Source organism: Rhinatrema bivittatum, chromosome 5 (genome assembly GCF_901001135.1).
Source record: "Rhinatrema bivittatum chromosome 5, aRhiBiv1.1, whole genome shotgun sequence".
Taxonomy (NCBI): Eukaryota; Metazoa; Chordata; class Amphibia; order Gymnophiona; family Rhinatrematidae; genus Rhinatrema; species Rhinatrema bivittatum.
This window is the reverse complement of record NC_042619.1, coordinates 317,434,796-317,453,868: the sequence shown is the minus strand read 5'-3', so window position 1 is coordinate 317,453,868 and position 19,073 is coordinate 317,434,796. Positions and strand designations below refer to the sequence as shown.

General features: G+C 41.3%; 1 protein-coding gene across 1 annotated transcript in view; it reads right to left on the bottom strand.

The window, feature by feature from the left end:
- Positions 1–2,883: 2,883 nt before the first annotated feature.
- The window catches only part of ARHGAP6 (Rho GTPase activating protein 6), a 269,412-nt gene continuing 253,222 nt past the window's right edge, over positions 2,884–19,073 (bottom strand). The window contains 2 exon segments of the mRNA XM_029603281.1: positions 2,884–5,655; positions 7,264–7,344. Coding sequence (XP_029459141.1) covers positions 4,916–5,655; positions 7,264–7,344 — 821 coding nt within the window. The 3' untranslated portion in view covers positions 2,884–4,915.

Here is a 19,073-nt window from a genome sequence, read left to right as displayed (position 1 = left end):
ATGGCATCGGGCGAGGGGGAAAGTGCAGGATACGAGGTTGTCTTTGCGCTACGAAGACTTGAGGAGGTTGGGGGAGGGATTGGTGGGGGTTTGTTGGTCGGGATTCGAGTTAGCATTGTTTCAGGTGGCGTTTTCGTGGGCTTTCTTCGGAGCTTTCCGGGTTAGCAAGCTGGTAGCCGCGGGGGGGGGGGGGGGGGGTAGGGACAGAGAGTTTGGGGGAATCAGAGCTGACGGGGTGAGGATCAGTCAGGAGGAGGTAGTGTTGTTTCTTCCCAGGTCCAAGACAGACCAGAAGGGTAGAGGAGTGACAATACGGTTGGTCCCGGCGGAGAGCGAGGTGGTATGTCCAGTTCGTACGGCAGTGCATTACGTTCAGATGCGTCCTCGGGTGGCAGGTGCTTTCTTGGTGCACCAGTCAGGGGAGGCATTAACGTAATTTCAATTTACACAGGTTATGAGGTTAGGGTTGGCAAGAACGGGGAGAGACCCTAGGGGGTTCAGTTCGCATTCCTTTCGGATAGGAGTGGCAACGTCGGCCGCTGAAGCAGGAATATCGAGGGAAGGCATTCAACGGATTGGGCGGTGGGCGTCTAAGGCGTATCAGAGGTATGTGCGGTTGGGGAGACGGGTGTGGGAGGGAGACGGAATGGCATAAAAAAACCCCAAAAAACAAACAGTTCAGTTGATGTTCGGAAGTGATGTTATGTTTCTTTTTCAGTCTGACAGGGGTGGAGAAGAGGATTGAAATGCGCCTGGATCGTGGGCCATTCATTTGTGCATCGAGCGCAACGACGGGCTATGAAGAGGCCATACGGGGAGAATTTGGAGCTGGACAGACTGGGATGGAGCGTGGCTTGGTTTAGCTGTCGCGGTATGGAATGGGACGAGTTCCTACAGTTTGTGGCACAGCGCATCGATTTGCTGGGGGTGCCGGATTTGTTGCTGGTGCATTTGGGGGGTAATGACATTGGCAAACAGACATGTCGTCAGCTGTTGTCCTGCATTAAGAAGGACTTGGCTCAGATCTGGATACGTTGGCCTACGGTGAGGCTGGGATGGTCCGACATCATCGTACGGTTAAGAAATGCAGAGGAGCATGTGTGGAAGAGCGGGGTGAAGAAGCTTAATAAACAAATGGGGAGATGGATGGGGTGGGAAGGGGGGTTTTGGATAAGGCATATGTGGGCTTGGAGTGGGGAGGCGGGGTTCTTTTGTGGTGATGGGGTTCATTTATCTGAGATTGGGATGGACCTTTTTAACCACACTATTCAGGAGGGGCTGGAAAGGGAGATAGGCATGAGAGGATAGATGGCCGCAGTGGGGGGGGAAAAATTGGTCGGGTGGACCAAATTTTCCTGTGGCGGGTAACCCGAGCCCACAGTTTGTTGTAGGGGAATTTGGGGGGGGGGGGGAGAGGGAAAAAGGGGCGAAGGCCCACGAAGCCAGGGGGGCTGCTGCGTGGGAGACCAGTGAACTAGGGGGCTATGTTCCTGGTGAGAGCGGGCTCACGCGGGTTTGAGGCGGAGCCGGCTAAGGGGGGAGGGGAGTACACCATCGGTGAAAAGATGTGGGTTACAGGGGAGGAGGTTAAAGGGGGGCTCCGAGGAGTGTGTTGTAAGGGCTCGGGTTAATGCTTATGTTAAATAAACTGCGGCCTATGTTAAATGCCAAATAAGTGTCAGAGTGTTATTGTGGGTTTGGGAATAGGGGAGGGGGAGGGGGAGGTGGAGGTGGAGGGAAGGGAGGGGAGCGCAGGTCTTTTATCCGGATGTTATTGTATTTATATTCCCATTGCCTTATATTGAGTAGGCCACTTGTATGCTTTTGACCATATTTTAAATGAGGCAGTTGGTAGCTGAAGTATAGGTAAGCCTTATGAGGAATGAACTTTAGTTCATATTGACATCATAATGGAAGCTGGTTCATTTTGCTAGAAAGATTGCAGAGGCTGTGCTCCTAGACTGCAGGCTCTCTGCTGCTAGAAAGACTGCAGGAGCTGTGAAAGCTGAAACCTAGGTGGTTTACATTGGAGTCCTCTGCTGGGGCTGCTGGGGCCTTGGGGGGGGGGAGGGGGGATGGCAGTGGCAGTTGATAGTTTGCTTATGTAATGTTGTATTGTTGGTAATTGCTTTTGTGTTGGATTTTTACATATGCTAAATCTGTAAACATTTTTATTGTAAATTTTACTGGTTATATGCTATATACTTTTTAAATAAGTATGCAAATGAGTCTTCCAGTTCTCTGTTGCTGGAAACAGTGTGAAGAGCTGTGGTTTCCTCTGGAGACCACTGCTGGGGCTGCTGGGAGAAGTATTAACCATTGTTTTGAACTAATTCCCTATTTTGCTGCTTCCATCCAGTTCTACATGGTGACGCCAGCAAATGAGTTTTGCATATTTTAACAAGGATAATGAAGCTCATGGGTATCCCTGATAAATAAGCATATGATAGATTTGCATGCATTTGAGGGAGCATGTATGCAAATGTATGCATATTCATTAGCCATATCCAGAAAACCTAACCAGTTTGTGGCCCTCAGGATGGAGTTGGACATCCTTAATATAGTAATTAGCCTGATAAGTATTTTGTGAGTCAGTGTTGGCAGATTTTCAGGAGATTCTACCAGCAAATTTCTGGGGATCAACTAAGGACTTTGCCCAAAAAGAGCCTGCTTTGTTAAGAAATGGGTTTGCACACCAGACTTACAGATTCTTTCATGGGTTTGACAAATTGGATGGTGAAATTTTACACATCCTTATTCAGGGCACAATAGCACCTGAAGTAGGAATACCAATAATAAAAAATATATGACATTTGTATATTTCCAATTCAGATTTACCTTTAAAAAAACAGATGAAAGATCAAAATCTTATTTATCTTTTTATTTCATTATTATGGCACTTAAGACTTAATGACACTATTACTGGAAAAGTCTCCAACTTCATTCAAATTAAAACATGTATTTTTACAAAAATGTCTGTTACACTGTACATTTTTCCTTCACCACTTGAAAATCCTCTTAAAATACTGACATGTGTAGCCACCTACTGGTCGTAAACTGTTGTGAGGCTGAAAACAAACCTTAGAACACTGCAGCCAGAACAGTTAAACATAATTATTTAGGATCCCAAAGCATTGGCACATTTCTTATACAGATCTGTGTCATATTGTTCAAGAAACAAGACAAGTGAATGATATATATATACATATATATATATATACACATACATATATATATATATACACATATATACATACACACACACACATATATACACACGTGTGTGCATATCAACACAAGAATAATTTTTAAAAAACATTTATACAGGAGAATGACTATTTATCTGGGTAAAAGAGCTTTTTAAAAATTTCCCATTTCTCCATGGGTAAAAGTACACGCATTTACTTTTACTCACACTGAAAAGAGATGTTCTAGGTGCCTGTTTGGGAGTGGGCAAGATTATGCAGTTCAGCATTTTATTTATTATTTTATGTATATATTTAATTTTTTGGATTTACACTCCACTCTTTCAGGCAAAGTGGATTATATGCATTGTTTTGAAGGGGAAAAAGCATATGTGGAAAAAGCAGGTGTAGATCTCTGCAAGCACTCCCCCCCCCCCCTCCAGACAATTCTCAAAGGGAACATACGCTGTTCTTTTCCTTTGAGAGCCTATCGATGCAAGGTCTGTGGGTAAAAGGACTTTGCATCACCTTGAGGGTTCATGATTAGGTATCAATAAATGTGAGAAATAAGTTTGGAAAATTAACCCCATATGCTTATCTATGTATACACTCACATACTGTACATCGAACATGAGCATGCACACACACACACATCTGTATGTGTACAGAAGGACTTATTTCAATGTCTGATCTTCCCAAAACAAGCTTTGCTGGGTAAAGGAAAAGCCATATTGTTTTCTGATTTACATGTTCTATTACATGCTTAGTTAGTCTGGGGCTGTTTGGATTCCAGTTTATTGTTTGCAAACAATACATGAAACTATACATTATAAATACTTATATATTATACTCATAAAATTGTCATTGAATAGAATAGGGGAAGAAATCTGCATTTTGTCTTTGCTTAGGCACAGCCCTGTTAGACTGATTGATTTCAATGCTTGCTAAAAATATAATCTAAAAATAATAATTTCTTAAAATATTGTGACAAACTTTTCTGTTGCCCTCAAACATATATTTATATGAGAAACGTGTGTGTGTGTGTGTGTGTGTATGTATATGTATATATATCTTTGAAATTTCACTATGAAAATCCATAACCAGCAATATGGATTTTCATCCTCACCTATACTTTAGTGACTCTCATAGGCAGTGAAAGGCTTTCCCCATCCCACCCTCCTCCCCCCACCCTCCCCAACGTTGCTTAAAAGCACAGAAACCAGCTTGTGCACTCTATACAGAATTTTAACACTTACCATGGCAGCATAAGTGCAGCGATGAAAGGAAAGCAGTCAAGACTGTTCCTCATTTCCTGTCTGTGAACACTAAATATGACTACAGGCATCACATGTAACCCATTATAACCCAGAGTTGTTAAAACTGCATATGTATAGTACAGTATAAATACCACCGAGCTACACCAAAGCTACGTTTCCATATTACACTAGCATAGCTTATGCATACAGATTTGTCAAGACGGAAAATTCCAGCTCCTTTCCGTGTTTCCCAAGCAAACGGAATGAGAAGCATGTTTCTAACAGTGCTATTTACATTTTAAAGTGAGCACAGCTTTCCTTTTCGTTAATAAAAAAAAAAATCCCCCCCCCCCCCCAAAAAAAGGTTAACCAGTTTTTAGTTGGTGTAAATAAAAAAAAGTATCCCAATAAAAACATTTCTTGCTCCTATTCAAGCTGTGGAGTGTTCTGGACAGTTCCGTGTTGCCGGACTGATCATACTAGCGTTTCTGGGAGGGCGTCAGAATTATCTGCCGATAAAAGCTCCCAAATTTGCCATCGTTCCCTTTGCCACTCTTGCCAGTCTTGCTCTGCCAACTTGTTACTGTTCTGATTGTTGGTTGGAATGGAACAGGATTTACACATTTCGTTCTGTGGTGCCTGGCGCTCCTGACTCAAGGTCGACCAGTCAGTAGATATGGCCCTTGGTCCTCCTCCTCCTCCTTCTTCTGCAACCCTTGAATTTGTTCCTGACCTTTGCAGTCTCCACAATGCTTGCTCTGCTGAAGACATGGTTGGTCGCTGTGTTACTGCGGAGCTCTGCTTTAATGAACCAGGATAGGGAGGGGGCAATCTAGCATCATTCCTGTTCACATCTCCTTTTCTTAAATGTGAAGGTTTGGCTTTATTTTGAAAGCATGATACTTCCAATTCCTCCTCTGTAATGTCTTCTGTGCTACTTGAAGTCAAATGCTGCTCAGACTTTGCACAGGACTGGTCCAGGCTGCCCCGATTTGTCGCTATCTGCGGAGTGCTACTAACTCGAGCCACTATGGGGTGAGGCCTGTGTTCAGGAATGGCAGCTGAAGTATGAATCCTGCGTATTGCTGGCTTTCCATTATCCAGTTCTTCAGGGGTATCCTGCCATCTGGGGCAGTTCTGTGACAGGTTCCCCTGGGAAAGATAGCACTGCCCTTGGTCCAAGGAAGGACTTTCATAAATGTTTCCATATGAACCTGGAAGTTAAAATATTTACAGATAAAGTCAACAGGCAATAACATTGTTTATATGATAGTTTAAGACATCAGCAGTCTGTTGCAATATATGTGTTCCCTCAAATACTTTAAATTCCAGAAATCAGTCAGTGATGTTTCCCATAAAAAAAAAATCATTTATATTTAAAGAATATGTATATATATATTCCATTTCAGAGAAAAAATACATTTTCACAGCCATGCTTAGGTGTTATTTTGAAATATGTTCAAGCCAACCATCTTCAGGTTGCGATCTCATCCCAGGTCAACTGAATAGGTTGATCCAGTCCTGATTTTGCCCTGCTGTATATGAAAGGATCTGTAATTCTGATTTTAATACAAATTTTTCTAAGTACATCAGAACTACAACTCCCTGCATGCAATGGTGCAAAAACCAGGACTGGATTTGCCTGTTCAGCTGACCTGTGTGAGGTGCCAACCCTAGTGATGTCACTTCCTAAAACAGGGCTCCCCAAATCTGTCCTGAGAATCCCATAACCAGCCAAGTTTTCAGGATATGCATAAGAAAAGTGTGTCCATGTTGGAGTCCTAGTAGATGCAAATTTATCTCATGCATATTCATTGTGGATAACTTGAAAACCTGATTAGTTGGGTAGTATCCAGGACATTTTGGGAAGTCCTGTTCTAAAGGTCAAATGATGATGAAAACCTTTCTTTAAGAGTCCTCTATAAGATCATTTATCTTGGTTTTCAGTTTTTCAAATAAATACCATTAGATTTATTTTCTATCATTACAATATTTGCTTGGGTGCAATTTTTGTCTTCAGTTGTGATAGTTTACAGCTAAAAGCGAATAATGTAATGGGAAAATTGTAAAATGTGCTGTACGGGTTTTGCAATATTCCTGTCATTCTGAGGTAACTTTTGTCTTGTTTTATTCTTATACCATAATTTTTTTTAATGAAGGTTCTCAGCTTGAATAATATTTTTAAACTGATATATCATCACTGACATTGTCAAAGACCTGCAGGATGCCTCATATAGATGCTATATGCAAATTTTATTACAGCATGTATATATATTTATTATGATTGCAGCTTATAAGTGACAGAAACATAAGTCACTTATTTATGCATAAACAGAGGCTGTAATAAATGTTCTCAGAATAATAATGCAAAATGAATCATTTTAATGGGTCATCATCTTTGATTCCTATAGAAGAGCAATCTTACTGGTCAAAGCAGCTGTCAATAAAAATGGTCAAAACTCCAAATTTTCAACAGACATTTTGGAAAGCCAGCTGCTTTAGGAAAACCAGTGTATCTCATTTCATATTTTCCTAAAGGTATGTTCATTCTGTATCAGTTTCAACTTTTTAACTGGCTTAGGCATTGGAATAGCTATTAGATATCATTGGATTCTAATTGAATTGGGGTGTTCTTGTTTTGCACTAAGTCATCTTTTATGGCACAGCATTTCAGATACTACCGATTACACAAATAATAAATTTGAAAGCAGCAATTCACATAATATTCATAATCTCATGAAAAGAAAATACCTATCAAAACACACACACACAAAAAAAATTATGTAAAAGAATTATTTCTTGAACAGACTTAAAAATTATACCTGACTTTCCTTGATCTTTGGAGCTTGATTTCAGTGTTGAATGCCAGGTGCCCCAAATATTAAAGTGATCCTCTGGAATATCTGGTAGGAGAATAAATTGAGAGTGTAGCTTTAAAAATATATATAAAAATAGCATACTAACGAACACAGCCAGAGCCTGCATTTTTTTAAACAACTGAATGCTGTAACATCATCATTCCTCTGGATATCTTGACATTCTATAGTTTGATAAGCAGTGATATTCTACAAGCAGTCAAGTTTCCATGGCTGGCAGCTGGAATCTATCATAAGCAGTGTAGACTGGAATAACTAGGCAGACTAGGCAAGCCAATTGATTTAACTGTCTTCATCTATGTTACTATGAATGAGCAAAGCAAGTCAAGCAATCCTGTCTGAATTTTCAAGATAGCTCATCACCCTGTAAAAAAATGTTACTGGCTGATATTTTTAAGGATATCATAAGGTTTGGGGATAACTCCACAGAGCGACAGTTACTACCCTTAAGAGAAATATGGGAGTAACCTGCAAAGAGAGCAGCTACTACCTTAAGCTTTCAGGGTAGACTGGAAGGCCCATTTGGTCCTTTTCTGCCATCATTTCTATGTTTCTATGTAAGTTCTACACCTCCCAGTTCAGAATAAACCTGGAGCTGCACTGGGTTGTGTTGGATTTTAGGAGTTCCATTGTCACTGACACATTAGAGCAAGGACATAGGAGGAGAATAGGAGCAACATTAGAAAATAGTTCTTCACAGAAAGAATAATGAATGCATTGAACGTCCTCTTAAGGGAGTGATGGTGGGAAAAACGGTAATGGAATTCATAAAAGGATTAGAGAAACATAAATGATCCCTCCTTGGAAAGAGAAAGGTTTCAAAATGGAGTCATTTCTTTAAGCTCAAAGCTAACCCTACAAAATCTGAAGTTGCATGATTTACCAGAAACGTTGATTCCATTCAGCTGGAAGATGAGGTCTCTACCCTGGGATTCGATTTGAGTCAGCACTAAACTGAGAATCAAGTCTCTTGTTTGGTCAATTTCCTTTTTTTTTTTCTTTTTTATGTTAGATATGAAGACAAACCATTTTTAGAACTGCAGGACCTGAAATCTCTTGTATATTCTATTTTAAGTTGGCTTGACTACTGCAAATCCTTATAGTATGTACTCACTTCTAATATGAATCAGAAGCTTCAAATAATCCAGAATACCTCAGCCAAGTTAATTTTTGGGAAAAAGATACATGACCATGTTACACCCCTTTTACAAGAACTAAAGTGGCTGCCTGTTTCATATTGGATTCAGTTTAAAATAGGATAACATTTAAAGCATTCCATTGGGGAACACCATCCTATTTATCCAAGTTTTTGGGCCTTCATCAATCTTCACAGATTTTGCATTTCTCTCAAGCAGACCAACTAAGATTGCCCACTCCATGAAACATTCATCTTGAATGTTTCTCTGGAATAGAAGCATGGAAACAGAATATCATAAGATTTGCTATACTGGGTCAGAACAAGGGTCCATCAAGCCCAGTATCCTGTTTCCAACAGTAGCCAATGCAAGTCCCAAAGGGTAGATAGATTTCAAGCTGCTTATCCCAAGAATAAGCAGTGGATTTCTGCAATGCAATTAACTGTTAATGGACTTGTCCTCAGGAACTTGTCCAAGCCGTTTTTAAACGTCTAACAGCTTTCATCACATAATCTGGCAACAAATTCCAGAGCTATATTATTCATTGAGTAAAAAATATATATTTTCTCTTACTAATTATAAATGTTTTACCTAGTAGCTTCATTGTGTGTCCCCTGGTCTTTGTACTTTTTGAACGAGTAAACAACTGATTAACCTTTACGCATCCATTCCACTCATTTATAAACCTCATTTCTATACATCTCCCCTGAGCTGTATCTTCTCCAGGCTGAAGAGTCCTAACTTCTTTAGCCTTTCCTCATAGGGGAATCATTCCATCCCCTTTATCATTTTTGTTCCCTTTCTATGTACATTTTTTCATTCTGCTATATCTTTTTTGAGAAGTGGTGACCAGAACTGCACACAATACTCAAGATGAGGTCACACCATGGAGCGATACAGCAGCAATATGATATTCTCTGTTTTATTCTCCATTCCTTTCCTAATAATCCCTAGCATTCTATTTGCTTTCTTGGCTGCTGCTGCACACTGAGCAGAAGATTTCAATGTATTATCAACAATGCCACCTAGATCATTTTCCTGAGTGGTGGCTTCTAATGTGGAACCTTGCATTGTGTAGCTATATTTTGGGTTACTCGTCCCTAATTGCTTCACTTTGCAGTTGTCCATATTAAATTTCATTTCCCATTTGCATGCCCAGTCTCCCAGTTTGCAAGGTCCTCTTGCAATTCCTCACAATTCTCTTGTGATTTAATAACTTTGAATAATTTTGATTCTTCAGTAAATTTGATCACTTCACTTGTTGTTCCCATTTCCAGGTCATTTATAATATTAAAAAGCACTGGTCCCAGACTACATCCCTGGAGCACTTCACTATTCATCTTTCTGCACTGGGAAAATTTACCATTTAGCCCTACTCTCTGTTTTCTATCTTTTAATCGGTTGGCAATCCACAATAGGACACTGCCCTCATCCCATGACATTTATGACATTTTAATTTCCTAAGAAGTCCCTCATGAGGGACTTTGTCAAATACTTTTTGGAAATCCAGATATACACTATCAACTGGCTCACCTTTATCCATGTTTATTTATGCCCTCAAAAATATGTAGCAAATTGGTGAGGCAAGACTTCCCTTGGCTAAATCCATGGTGGCTTTGTCCCATTAAATTATGCCTATCTATATGTTCAGCCATTTTGTTCTTTATGTTAGTTTCTAATGTTTTCTGGATCACCCCTTGATCCCTTTTTAAAAATTGGCATTACTTGACAAAGGTACCATAGACAATGTTAATGATAGATTACAAATTTCCAATAGCAGGTCTTCAATTTTATTTCTCAGTTCTTTCAGCACTCTGGGATGTGAACCATCTAGGCCAGGTGATTTGCTACTCTAGTTTGTCAATTTGCCTTAATACAATCTTCAATGTTCACTGAGATTTGTTTCAGTTGTGCAGCATCATCACCTTTGAATATAATTTCTGGCATGGGTATATCTCTTACATCTTCCTCAGTGAATACCGAAGCAAAGAATTAATTTAGTCTCTCTCTGCTATGGCTTTGTCATCTCTAAGTGCTCCTTTTACCCCTTGATCATCTAACGGTCCAACTGACTCCCTCGCAGGCTTTTTACCTCAAATGTACCTGAAAAAGTTTTAGAGTTTTGCTTCCACGGCAAGCTTCTTTTCAAATTTTCTCTTTGCCTTCCATATCAATGCTTTGCATCTAACTTGCCAGAAATGCTGTTTCCCATTTTCTTCATTCTGACAACAGAAAAAGGTCATATGGTCCATCCAGCGGCCCATCTGTACAATTAATTTAGTGTCACTCCTTAGAGAGCACCTGTATTTATCCCATGCTTTCTTTAATTCAGATACTGCTTTTGTCTCCACCACCTCTACTGGGATGTTGTTCCATGCATCCACCTTCTTTGTAAAGAAATATTTCTACCCCTTTTCACCCACATCTCATGACACCTTATTCTAAAGCATCCTTTCCATTTAAAAAGGCTCACCTCCTGTGCAAGGAAACCTTTGAGATATTTGAATATGTCTACCATATCGCTCCTATCTGGCCTTTCCCCTAGAGCAGTATTTGCCAAACCTGACCTGGAGGATCGCCAGACAGATTTTAAGAACATTCATAATGAATATGCATGAGGTATCTTTGCATACACTGCCTCCATAGCATGCAAATTTGGTCTCATGCATATTCATTGTGGATATCCTGAAAACCTGACTGGATGGGGTCCTCCAGGACAGGTTTGGGAACCTCTAGAGCAGTGGGCCCCCAGGTCAGGCTTGGGAACCACTGCTCTAGAGCCGAGGTTCCCAAACCTGTCCTGGAGGACCCCCATCCAATCAGGTTTTCAGGATATGCATGTTATGGAGGCAGTGCATGCAAATTTTCTCTCATGCATATTCATTGTGGATATCCTGAAAACATGACTGGCTGGTGGGCCCCAGGACAGGGTTGGGGACCACTGCTCTAGAGTATACATGTTTAGCTCTTAAAGTCTATCCCCATATGCTTTAGAATGGAAAGCACTGGTCACCTTAGTAACCACTCTCTGGACCAACTCCAACTATTTTATACCCTTTTGAAGATGCAGCCTCTAGAACTGTACACAGTATTCCAAATGAGGTCTCAACAGGGACATATACAGAGGTAATATGACTCCATTTTTCTGCTGACCATTCCTCTCCCCATGCAGCCAAGCATCTGTCTGACTTTTGACATTGCAGCCCCCCCCCCAGCAAAACATGGACTGTGTCGAGGAATCTATGCTTTGTGAAGCTCTCAATAAAATGGCTTTTGAATGATTCACCAGTTGTGTGTGTGTGAATTTTTGGAGAGTGTACAAACTTTAACACGCTTGTTTTTCCTCATTATATATTGGATGGGTGATTTTTCACTCCGCCTTAATTTGTTTTGGGTCTGTATATTACACCAATATAAATAGATGTTCTATTCCTTCTTTTCAGATTAACCCGCAGTTTCTCCTCCTTAACTCATAAGCCCTGCAAATTTGTTGCTTTAATATTAGTTTTGTAAATGGTGCCACTTCTCCTCTCTTTCTTCCTACGTTGTTCTTTCTGAATAGATTGTAGCCCAGTGTAACTATATCCCAGTCATGGTTTTCTGTGATAGTCACTACATGCAAGTCAGCCTATTCCTAAAACATTGTTGATAGTATAAATCAAGGCAAAAATGGAGGATTTCTTCCTAATAGATATAATTTGAAAAATTGCATCATTATCAGTTGTTCTGTTTTATCATTTAGTTGCACATGGTTTAGAGGTTGAGAAATTCTTGCCTGTGAATGATTTATTATAAAGTACTACAAAACATAATGAAAATATTTCATAGTAAATGACAGCAGAGAAACACCAAAGTGGTGCAATCCAATCTGCCCAGCAAGGTGTTAAGCATTGTATCTGTTGCTCCATGCAGGTCACCCCCATACAGAAAAGTTATCCCTGGTTATCCCAATGCTTCATTTCCATCCTCTTGCCATTAGGGACCCTCAGCATTTATCTAACATCCTTCTCAATTCTGCTATTGGTTTTGCTTCACCACCTCCTTCAGTAGAGTATTCAAGGATCCACACCATTTCCTTGAAAAAATTCCTGAAATTCTTATGACTAGCCCTCTGAAGTTTCATGATCCCTAGTTATAAAGCTTCTTTTTAATTGGAAAAGGTCTGTCTCATATGTATTTTTAAAAGAGATGTGCATCAGGTGCCCGATCATTTTCGCTTTCGGGTTCGTGTGGCCGCGGGAAAATCTCGTTTTCCTGCGGATCGGCATTTTTTTTTTTCGTGAAAAAGCGGTTTTTGGCATAGTGCGCGCTAACAAAAACTAACAAAAAAGTAGCAAAAAGTAACAAAAATTAACGGTTTTTGTTAGAGTGCGCTAACCTGAAAACTGATTTTTCCCCGAAAATTCGGGGAAATTGGAATCGGTTTTCAGTGTTGCTGAACCATGACGATTTAGGGAATTTCATACGAAATTCCCTATCGTTAAAAAAAGAAAGCACATCCCTAATTTTTAAAACCTTTCAGGTATATAAATGTTCATCAATTCCTCCACATCTCTCCTCACTTCTAGGGTACACCTATTTAGGTCCTGCAGTCTATTTTATATTTCTTTTGGTGCAGATCCTGTACCATTTTAGTTGACTTTGTCTGCCCTACTTCTGTTCTCTCCCTATCTATTGTAAGATAAAGCCTCCAGACCCGAACCCATAAAGGTGAATTTTAAAAGCTGGGCATGCACCAAAATCAGGAGGTGTGTATGTGTGCATGTAGGACATATGCACGCCCAACCAATTTTAAAAGCGCACACAAGGCCCGATACATGAATATCTCACTTCGGACAAAAAAGGGATGTAATGTGGGTGTGGTGTGGGCAGAGCAGGGCCAAGAGATGTGTGCTCAAGTAAATAAGCACCTGGGAGCGCAAACCCAGATCCAGTGCCGTGTAACTTTACTTTTCCTATGGAAGAGGTGCAAGTCTTAATAAAAGTATTTCCAGGCATCTATGAGGGGTTTAAGGGGTCTGGGGTAACTGGGGGAGTGCAGACTAAAGAACCAGAGGTTTGGAGGACCTAGCTCTATAGACTGGGTTCACTGGTGGATGAACTGGTAAAACCGGTCATGGTGTGGATGTGCATCTAATATAAACAATTCCCTCACGAAGCTCAAATCCGACCTGCTGCTGGGCGTACACAAACTTAAAATTAGCTGCAGATATATGTACACCTAGGCTATTTATAACATGCGCGAGTTTGCATGCACATTATAAAAATTGCCTCGTCTCCAAGTGTGCGCTGATGCACATGCTTAAATGTGCGCTCACGCTCCTATTTGAAAATTACCGTCTCGGTCTAGGCAAGGGTTCCCTAGTGACTTGTAGAAGGACATTATCACTCTTTTTCCTGCTGGTAATGCCTCTTTCTGTGCAGCCTAGAACCCCTCTGATCCCAGTCACTGCTTTCAGACCATCGTACACTATCACCCGAGGTTTCTCTCCCAGTCCATGCTCGACAGCCTCTCACGACCGAAGTGCATACCAACTCCTTTCGAGTTCTGCACCCCACATGCCTGACTCCACTTTTTTGGGCACTGAATTTTAATTGCCAAGCATTTGAATCCTCCTCAAGCTTTCCTAGATCACTTAGATGTGTATTGCTTTAGGGGTGTCTGCTCTGTTGCACAGTTTAGTGTCATCCACACAAACTTTTCTAAACCTTCTAATATCACTCGCAAATATATTGAGGAGAATCAACCCCAGGACCAATCCTTGAGGCATTCCACTAATCATCTTTCTCTCTTTAGAGTAACTTTCATTTACCCACACAATCTGTCATCTACTAGTGAACCAATTTCTAATCCAGTCCATCACCTCTGGATACACTTTTGAAAGCCATTCACAAAGGCATTAAATAAATACATTAAAATTTGTCCAATAGAAAAGGCATCACCTACAACTCATTTGTCGCCCTCTCACTCACTTGCTTATGAAGTTGTATTTATTTCAGTTATTCAATAGCATCCTACACAGGGTATATTGCAGTAAATGAAAATACAATATGAGGTAAAACTATACCAAGGCAAGCAACAAGTGAGCCAAAGTCTGCAATAATAAACTGGGTCATCAGGGAAAGTGAGCTGGAAGAAAAGAGCTTCCAGGAACGATCTGAAGGTGTTGAGAGCGCTAATATTTTGAATATGTGATTGTAGTTCAGAGGGTGGGTGCTAAAGGGGGCATCGAAAGGAGCAGTTGCCATTTTGTGTGAGGGAAACAAAGCAGCATGTCTAACTGTGATCAGAGAGCAAGCTGTGGTGGAATGGCGAACAAGAGAGGCAGGAGCAAGACCACAGATTCATTTACAGATGACTGTCAAAACCTTGAACATATCAAGAAATGTGACTGCAAATGAATACAAAGAACCTACTAGTAACAGAGTTAACAGGGAGATGTTGGAAGCATATGCGCAGCAGAATTAGCTGTGGAATCTAGAAGACCAGTGAGCAGATTACTATAGTAGCCAGGCCAGGAGAAGAAGTCATTAAGAAGGTAACTTTCAAAAGGATTTCCATGCATATAACTGGGTTTTGAAAATTGCTACGATAGTATGTTACATTTACACACATAATGCCTAATCGGAGAAAATTCTTTTTCACTCATCGCACAATAAAGCTCTGGAATTTGTTGCCAGAGGATGTGGTTAGTGCAGTTGGTGTAGCTGGGTTCAAAAAAGGCTTGGATAAGTTCTTGGAGGAGAAGTCCATTGACGGCTATTAATCAAGTTTACTTAGGGAATAGCCACTGCTATTAATTGCATCAGTAGCATGGGATCTTCTTAGTGTTTGGGTAATTGCCAGGTTCTTGTGGCCAGGTTTGGCCTCTGTTGGAAACAGGATGCTGGGCTTGATGGACCCTTGGTCTGACCCAGCATGGCAATTTCTTATGTTCTTTGAAAATTACCTCCTAAATGTCAGTGAAGAGTAGACTGTTTGAATGTTAAGCAACTAAAACCATAGAAAAAGCACAGAACGGACATATGAGTGCAAAGAGATATACTGGAATCAAGCGTAAACTCAACATCTTAAAAGTCGTGTTGGAAGAGAGAGCGAGAATCAAAGGAAAGAAAATGAGAATGGAGCAAAAAAACTTCAATACGCCAGAAAATATAGGACAGGATTTTGTGAGATTCAGCATGAAGATGTATGAGAGCATCCAAGCAGACACTGTAGAAAGGTGAGATGAAAGCTGAGCAGACACAGTGGGAGAAGGGTGGGGAAAAGTGAGAAAGACCTGAATGTCATCCCCAAACATTTTTCTCCTATTTGGCACTGATTATAGCAGCTGACTGTATTTACTCAAAGCATGTTAAAATTAAAATGTTTGTAGCAAGCTTCTAACTCAAGGCAAAATAGGCCAGCTGGATGCTTTCAAAGATCCCTTCATGCCAAGCCAGGAATGATTTGGCAGTGCAGTGCCGAAAACTTGAAACTTTATGCAGCTCAGCATGGGGAGGGTGCGTGTGTATGTGGGCTTTGAAGAGGGAGTGTTCTCCCAGGTTAATGGGTCTTTTCATGTTAGGCTGGTTAGTACTGGGGAATGTGCCTGGGTATTAACAGTACACTATTCATTTCAGTGGTAGTAGAGTGCTTCATGCCAAAAGGTGAAAAACTATTGTGTAACATGAAAACGAATCATGTTCCCACTGCCAGCTACACTGATCAAGAGAAAAATCTGCACTACCATTGCAGTCATGCTTAATGATCAATTCTGTATGATTTTCTTTATGACTGATGCTATAAATGTAATTATGTTTACTGTACATGCATTTGAACAATGGTATTAATTTGCACAAAGGACACTGAAAAAAAACAACCCAAACCCCACATGTGAAAACTCTGCATTACCTTTTCCAGCCCAGAGTCCAGCTGAGACATCCCTTGATTTGGGCTGCATGTGGCCAACCAATGTGTACTGCTCAGGAACCTTGAAAAGATGATCTGAACTGGAGACCTCATCTTCCTGTTTGGCTCGTAATGACCGCTCGGACAGTACAGGAGAATTATTGTCGTAAGGAGAAACATCTCCACTTGAAGCTTTGTTGGAATCTGTAGATGAGTGCCTTCCTTCAATACAGAATGGGCCTTCGGATCCTCGCAGTTCTGGGCTCCTGACAACAAAAAGTCAGAATCACACTCTGTTCTCAAGAAAGAAAAATGGTAGGTACCGTAATATCCACAATACACAAATGATGATACCTATGCCTCTGAGTGAACAATAATTAAAATGAAAAGCTTCTAATGAGATGGTGACAATATTGCTAGTATTTTGTTTATACCAGGTTTATTTCATTATTTATAATTTGATGAATTTGTGAGGGAAGGTTTGATGGATGATCAGAAAATGACACCTTTTGATCATCCATCGAACCCCCTTCACCCCTTCCCCTTATCACTAGAATGGTTCACTTATGGCAGCCTCTCTACTTTATTTTTTGACAATGTTATCTTTTGCTCATTCAAATTCTGACCTGAAGAAGAGGGTATTAGCTAGAGATGTGAATTGGGTACTGGACTTGTTTCTGGTATCGGGTTCGTAGTAAAACCGCAGAAAATCTTCGTTCGCGGTTTCAAATGCTTTTTTTTTTCGGCTGTCCGGAGCCGGGAAAAAAACCCCCCACCCTAACCCTTTAAATCTCATTATATAGAATCCCCCCTCGACCCCCCCAACAATGGACAGCTGGCGCCATCTTTAAAAATGGCACGGGCCATCCATTTCTCCTACCATGTGACAGGGGCCAGCCAATGGCACCAATAGTCCCTGTCACATGGTAAGGGCAAAGTGCCATCAGTGCCATTTTGATTAGTGGCAGCCGACAGTGCGGGAGCGGGAGATCGCTCCCGGGACCCCCACTGGACCACTAGGTACTTTAGAAAAGTTTTTTTTTGGGGGGGGGCGGTCGGGAGGGTGGGGGATTCTATATAATGAGATTTAAAGGGTCGGGGGTGTGTTTGGGGGTTGTTTTTGTGTGCCCTTTCTTCCCGCCCCCCCCCCCCCACCAAAATGATAAGAGAACCCCACAACATTTTTTTGTGGGGTTTCCTATCTCTTTCAGGGACTCCCCGATTCCTGACGGATGAGAAAATATCGTACGATATTTTCATCCATCAGAAAAACGATTCACATCCCTAGTATTAGCTCTTGAAAACTAGTTAAGAAATCTTTTCATTAGTACAATAAAACGGTATATTTTGATGTATCTGTGCATTCGAGTTGTCTAACACGGCAACCACACCACTTTATCCAAGGTTGTAATATGTCTTTGATACCACAAATCTAAGAATCTCCAAGGTAAATACAACAGCAATGATTAAGGGATCTAAAATGACATTCTAGCAAATGTAGAAGTTCCACTGCTGTGATAACATCATAATTCGGGTAGCAGTGATCATCTGTTGCTGATGGTGGTGGTGGGGAGCGATAGCAGCAAACACTTGCAGATTCCAAATCATCATAGATCCCAAATGTAGGGCAAAATTGGCCGCAGCTTTATTAATAACAAAATACAACCATAACCGTGAACCCGAGCCATAACAGAGATCTAACTGCCAAAGTGCCCCCTTTGGGCAGGCAGCACGTCACCTCCAGCTCAGGGCCCACCACAACCAGTCAAGGCCCTGTCCTCCGGGAGGTAATTCTCCAGGGCATTCCCGGTCACCTGCCTTGCCCAAGCAAGCTGACAGCCCAATCATAGGGTGGCGGTGTCCAGTCTGCCGCCGTTCTGGGGCCAGCAAGCCCCTATGATAGACAGCCCTCATCATATCGAGGTATGGTGTACCACATGCTGTGCACTGCCTCCAACTGCTGACTGCCCTCCTGGCTTGGGTATCCCTGCCATAGGGCCCGGGTACAATACGGCTTATCTGGGACCATCCCCCAACACATCCGCAGCCAATAACTAGAAGCCCAACAGCACACTGTGAATAGCCAGCCTCAAAGTATTCAAGAACAGGTCCTATCCCATATCTGAGAGATGGACCCCATTGTTGCGGAACAGCTCCATGCAATCCACGAATAGGCAGTCGTGCCTCACGTGCATGCCACCACAATGTTAGTTGAAATTGCCAATCTCTTTTTCCACCTTTCATCCCTCCAAATCACATAAAATCTTCACTGATGGCAACTGTGGCTGTTTGTGCGTATGACTGTGCATGTAAAATTGCCCCCAAGAACCCACCCCACAAACCTCACTCAGAGTTACTAGTGCCCCCTCTTACAGTGGGATAAACAGTTTTTTTGTGAGCCTCTGCCGAGGCTCTCTTGCCAGCAGCAGCCCAAAATGCGATAAAAGCCTGTCTGGGCACTTCTCAGCTCGCGATGTAAAATATCACGGGTGTGGTAAAATAGCTAAGCAAAGTGGTACCAGGGAAATTATCCTAACCATGCCCCTTTTTTTTTTTTTTTTTTTTTTTATCATCATGGGCACTATTTTTGCTATATTTATCGCAAAATGATGAGTCTAAGCCTACGTTAAATATCTAGGTTGGGTGCCTATTTTCAGCTGAAATTGAGAGTCTGCTCTACATTTAGGTTCCTAAGTTAGATGTCTAATGCTGAAAATCAGTGCTAAGCT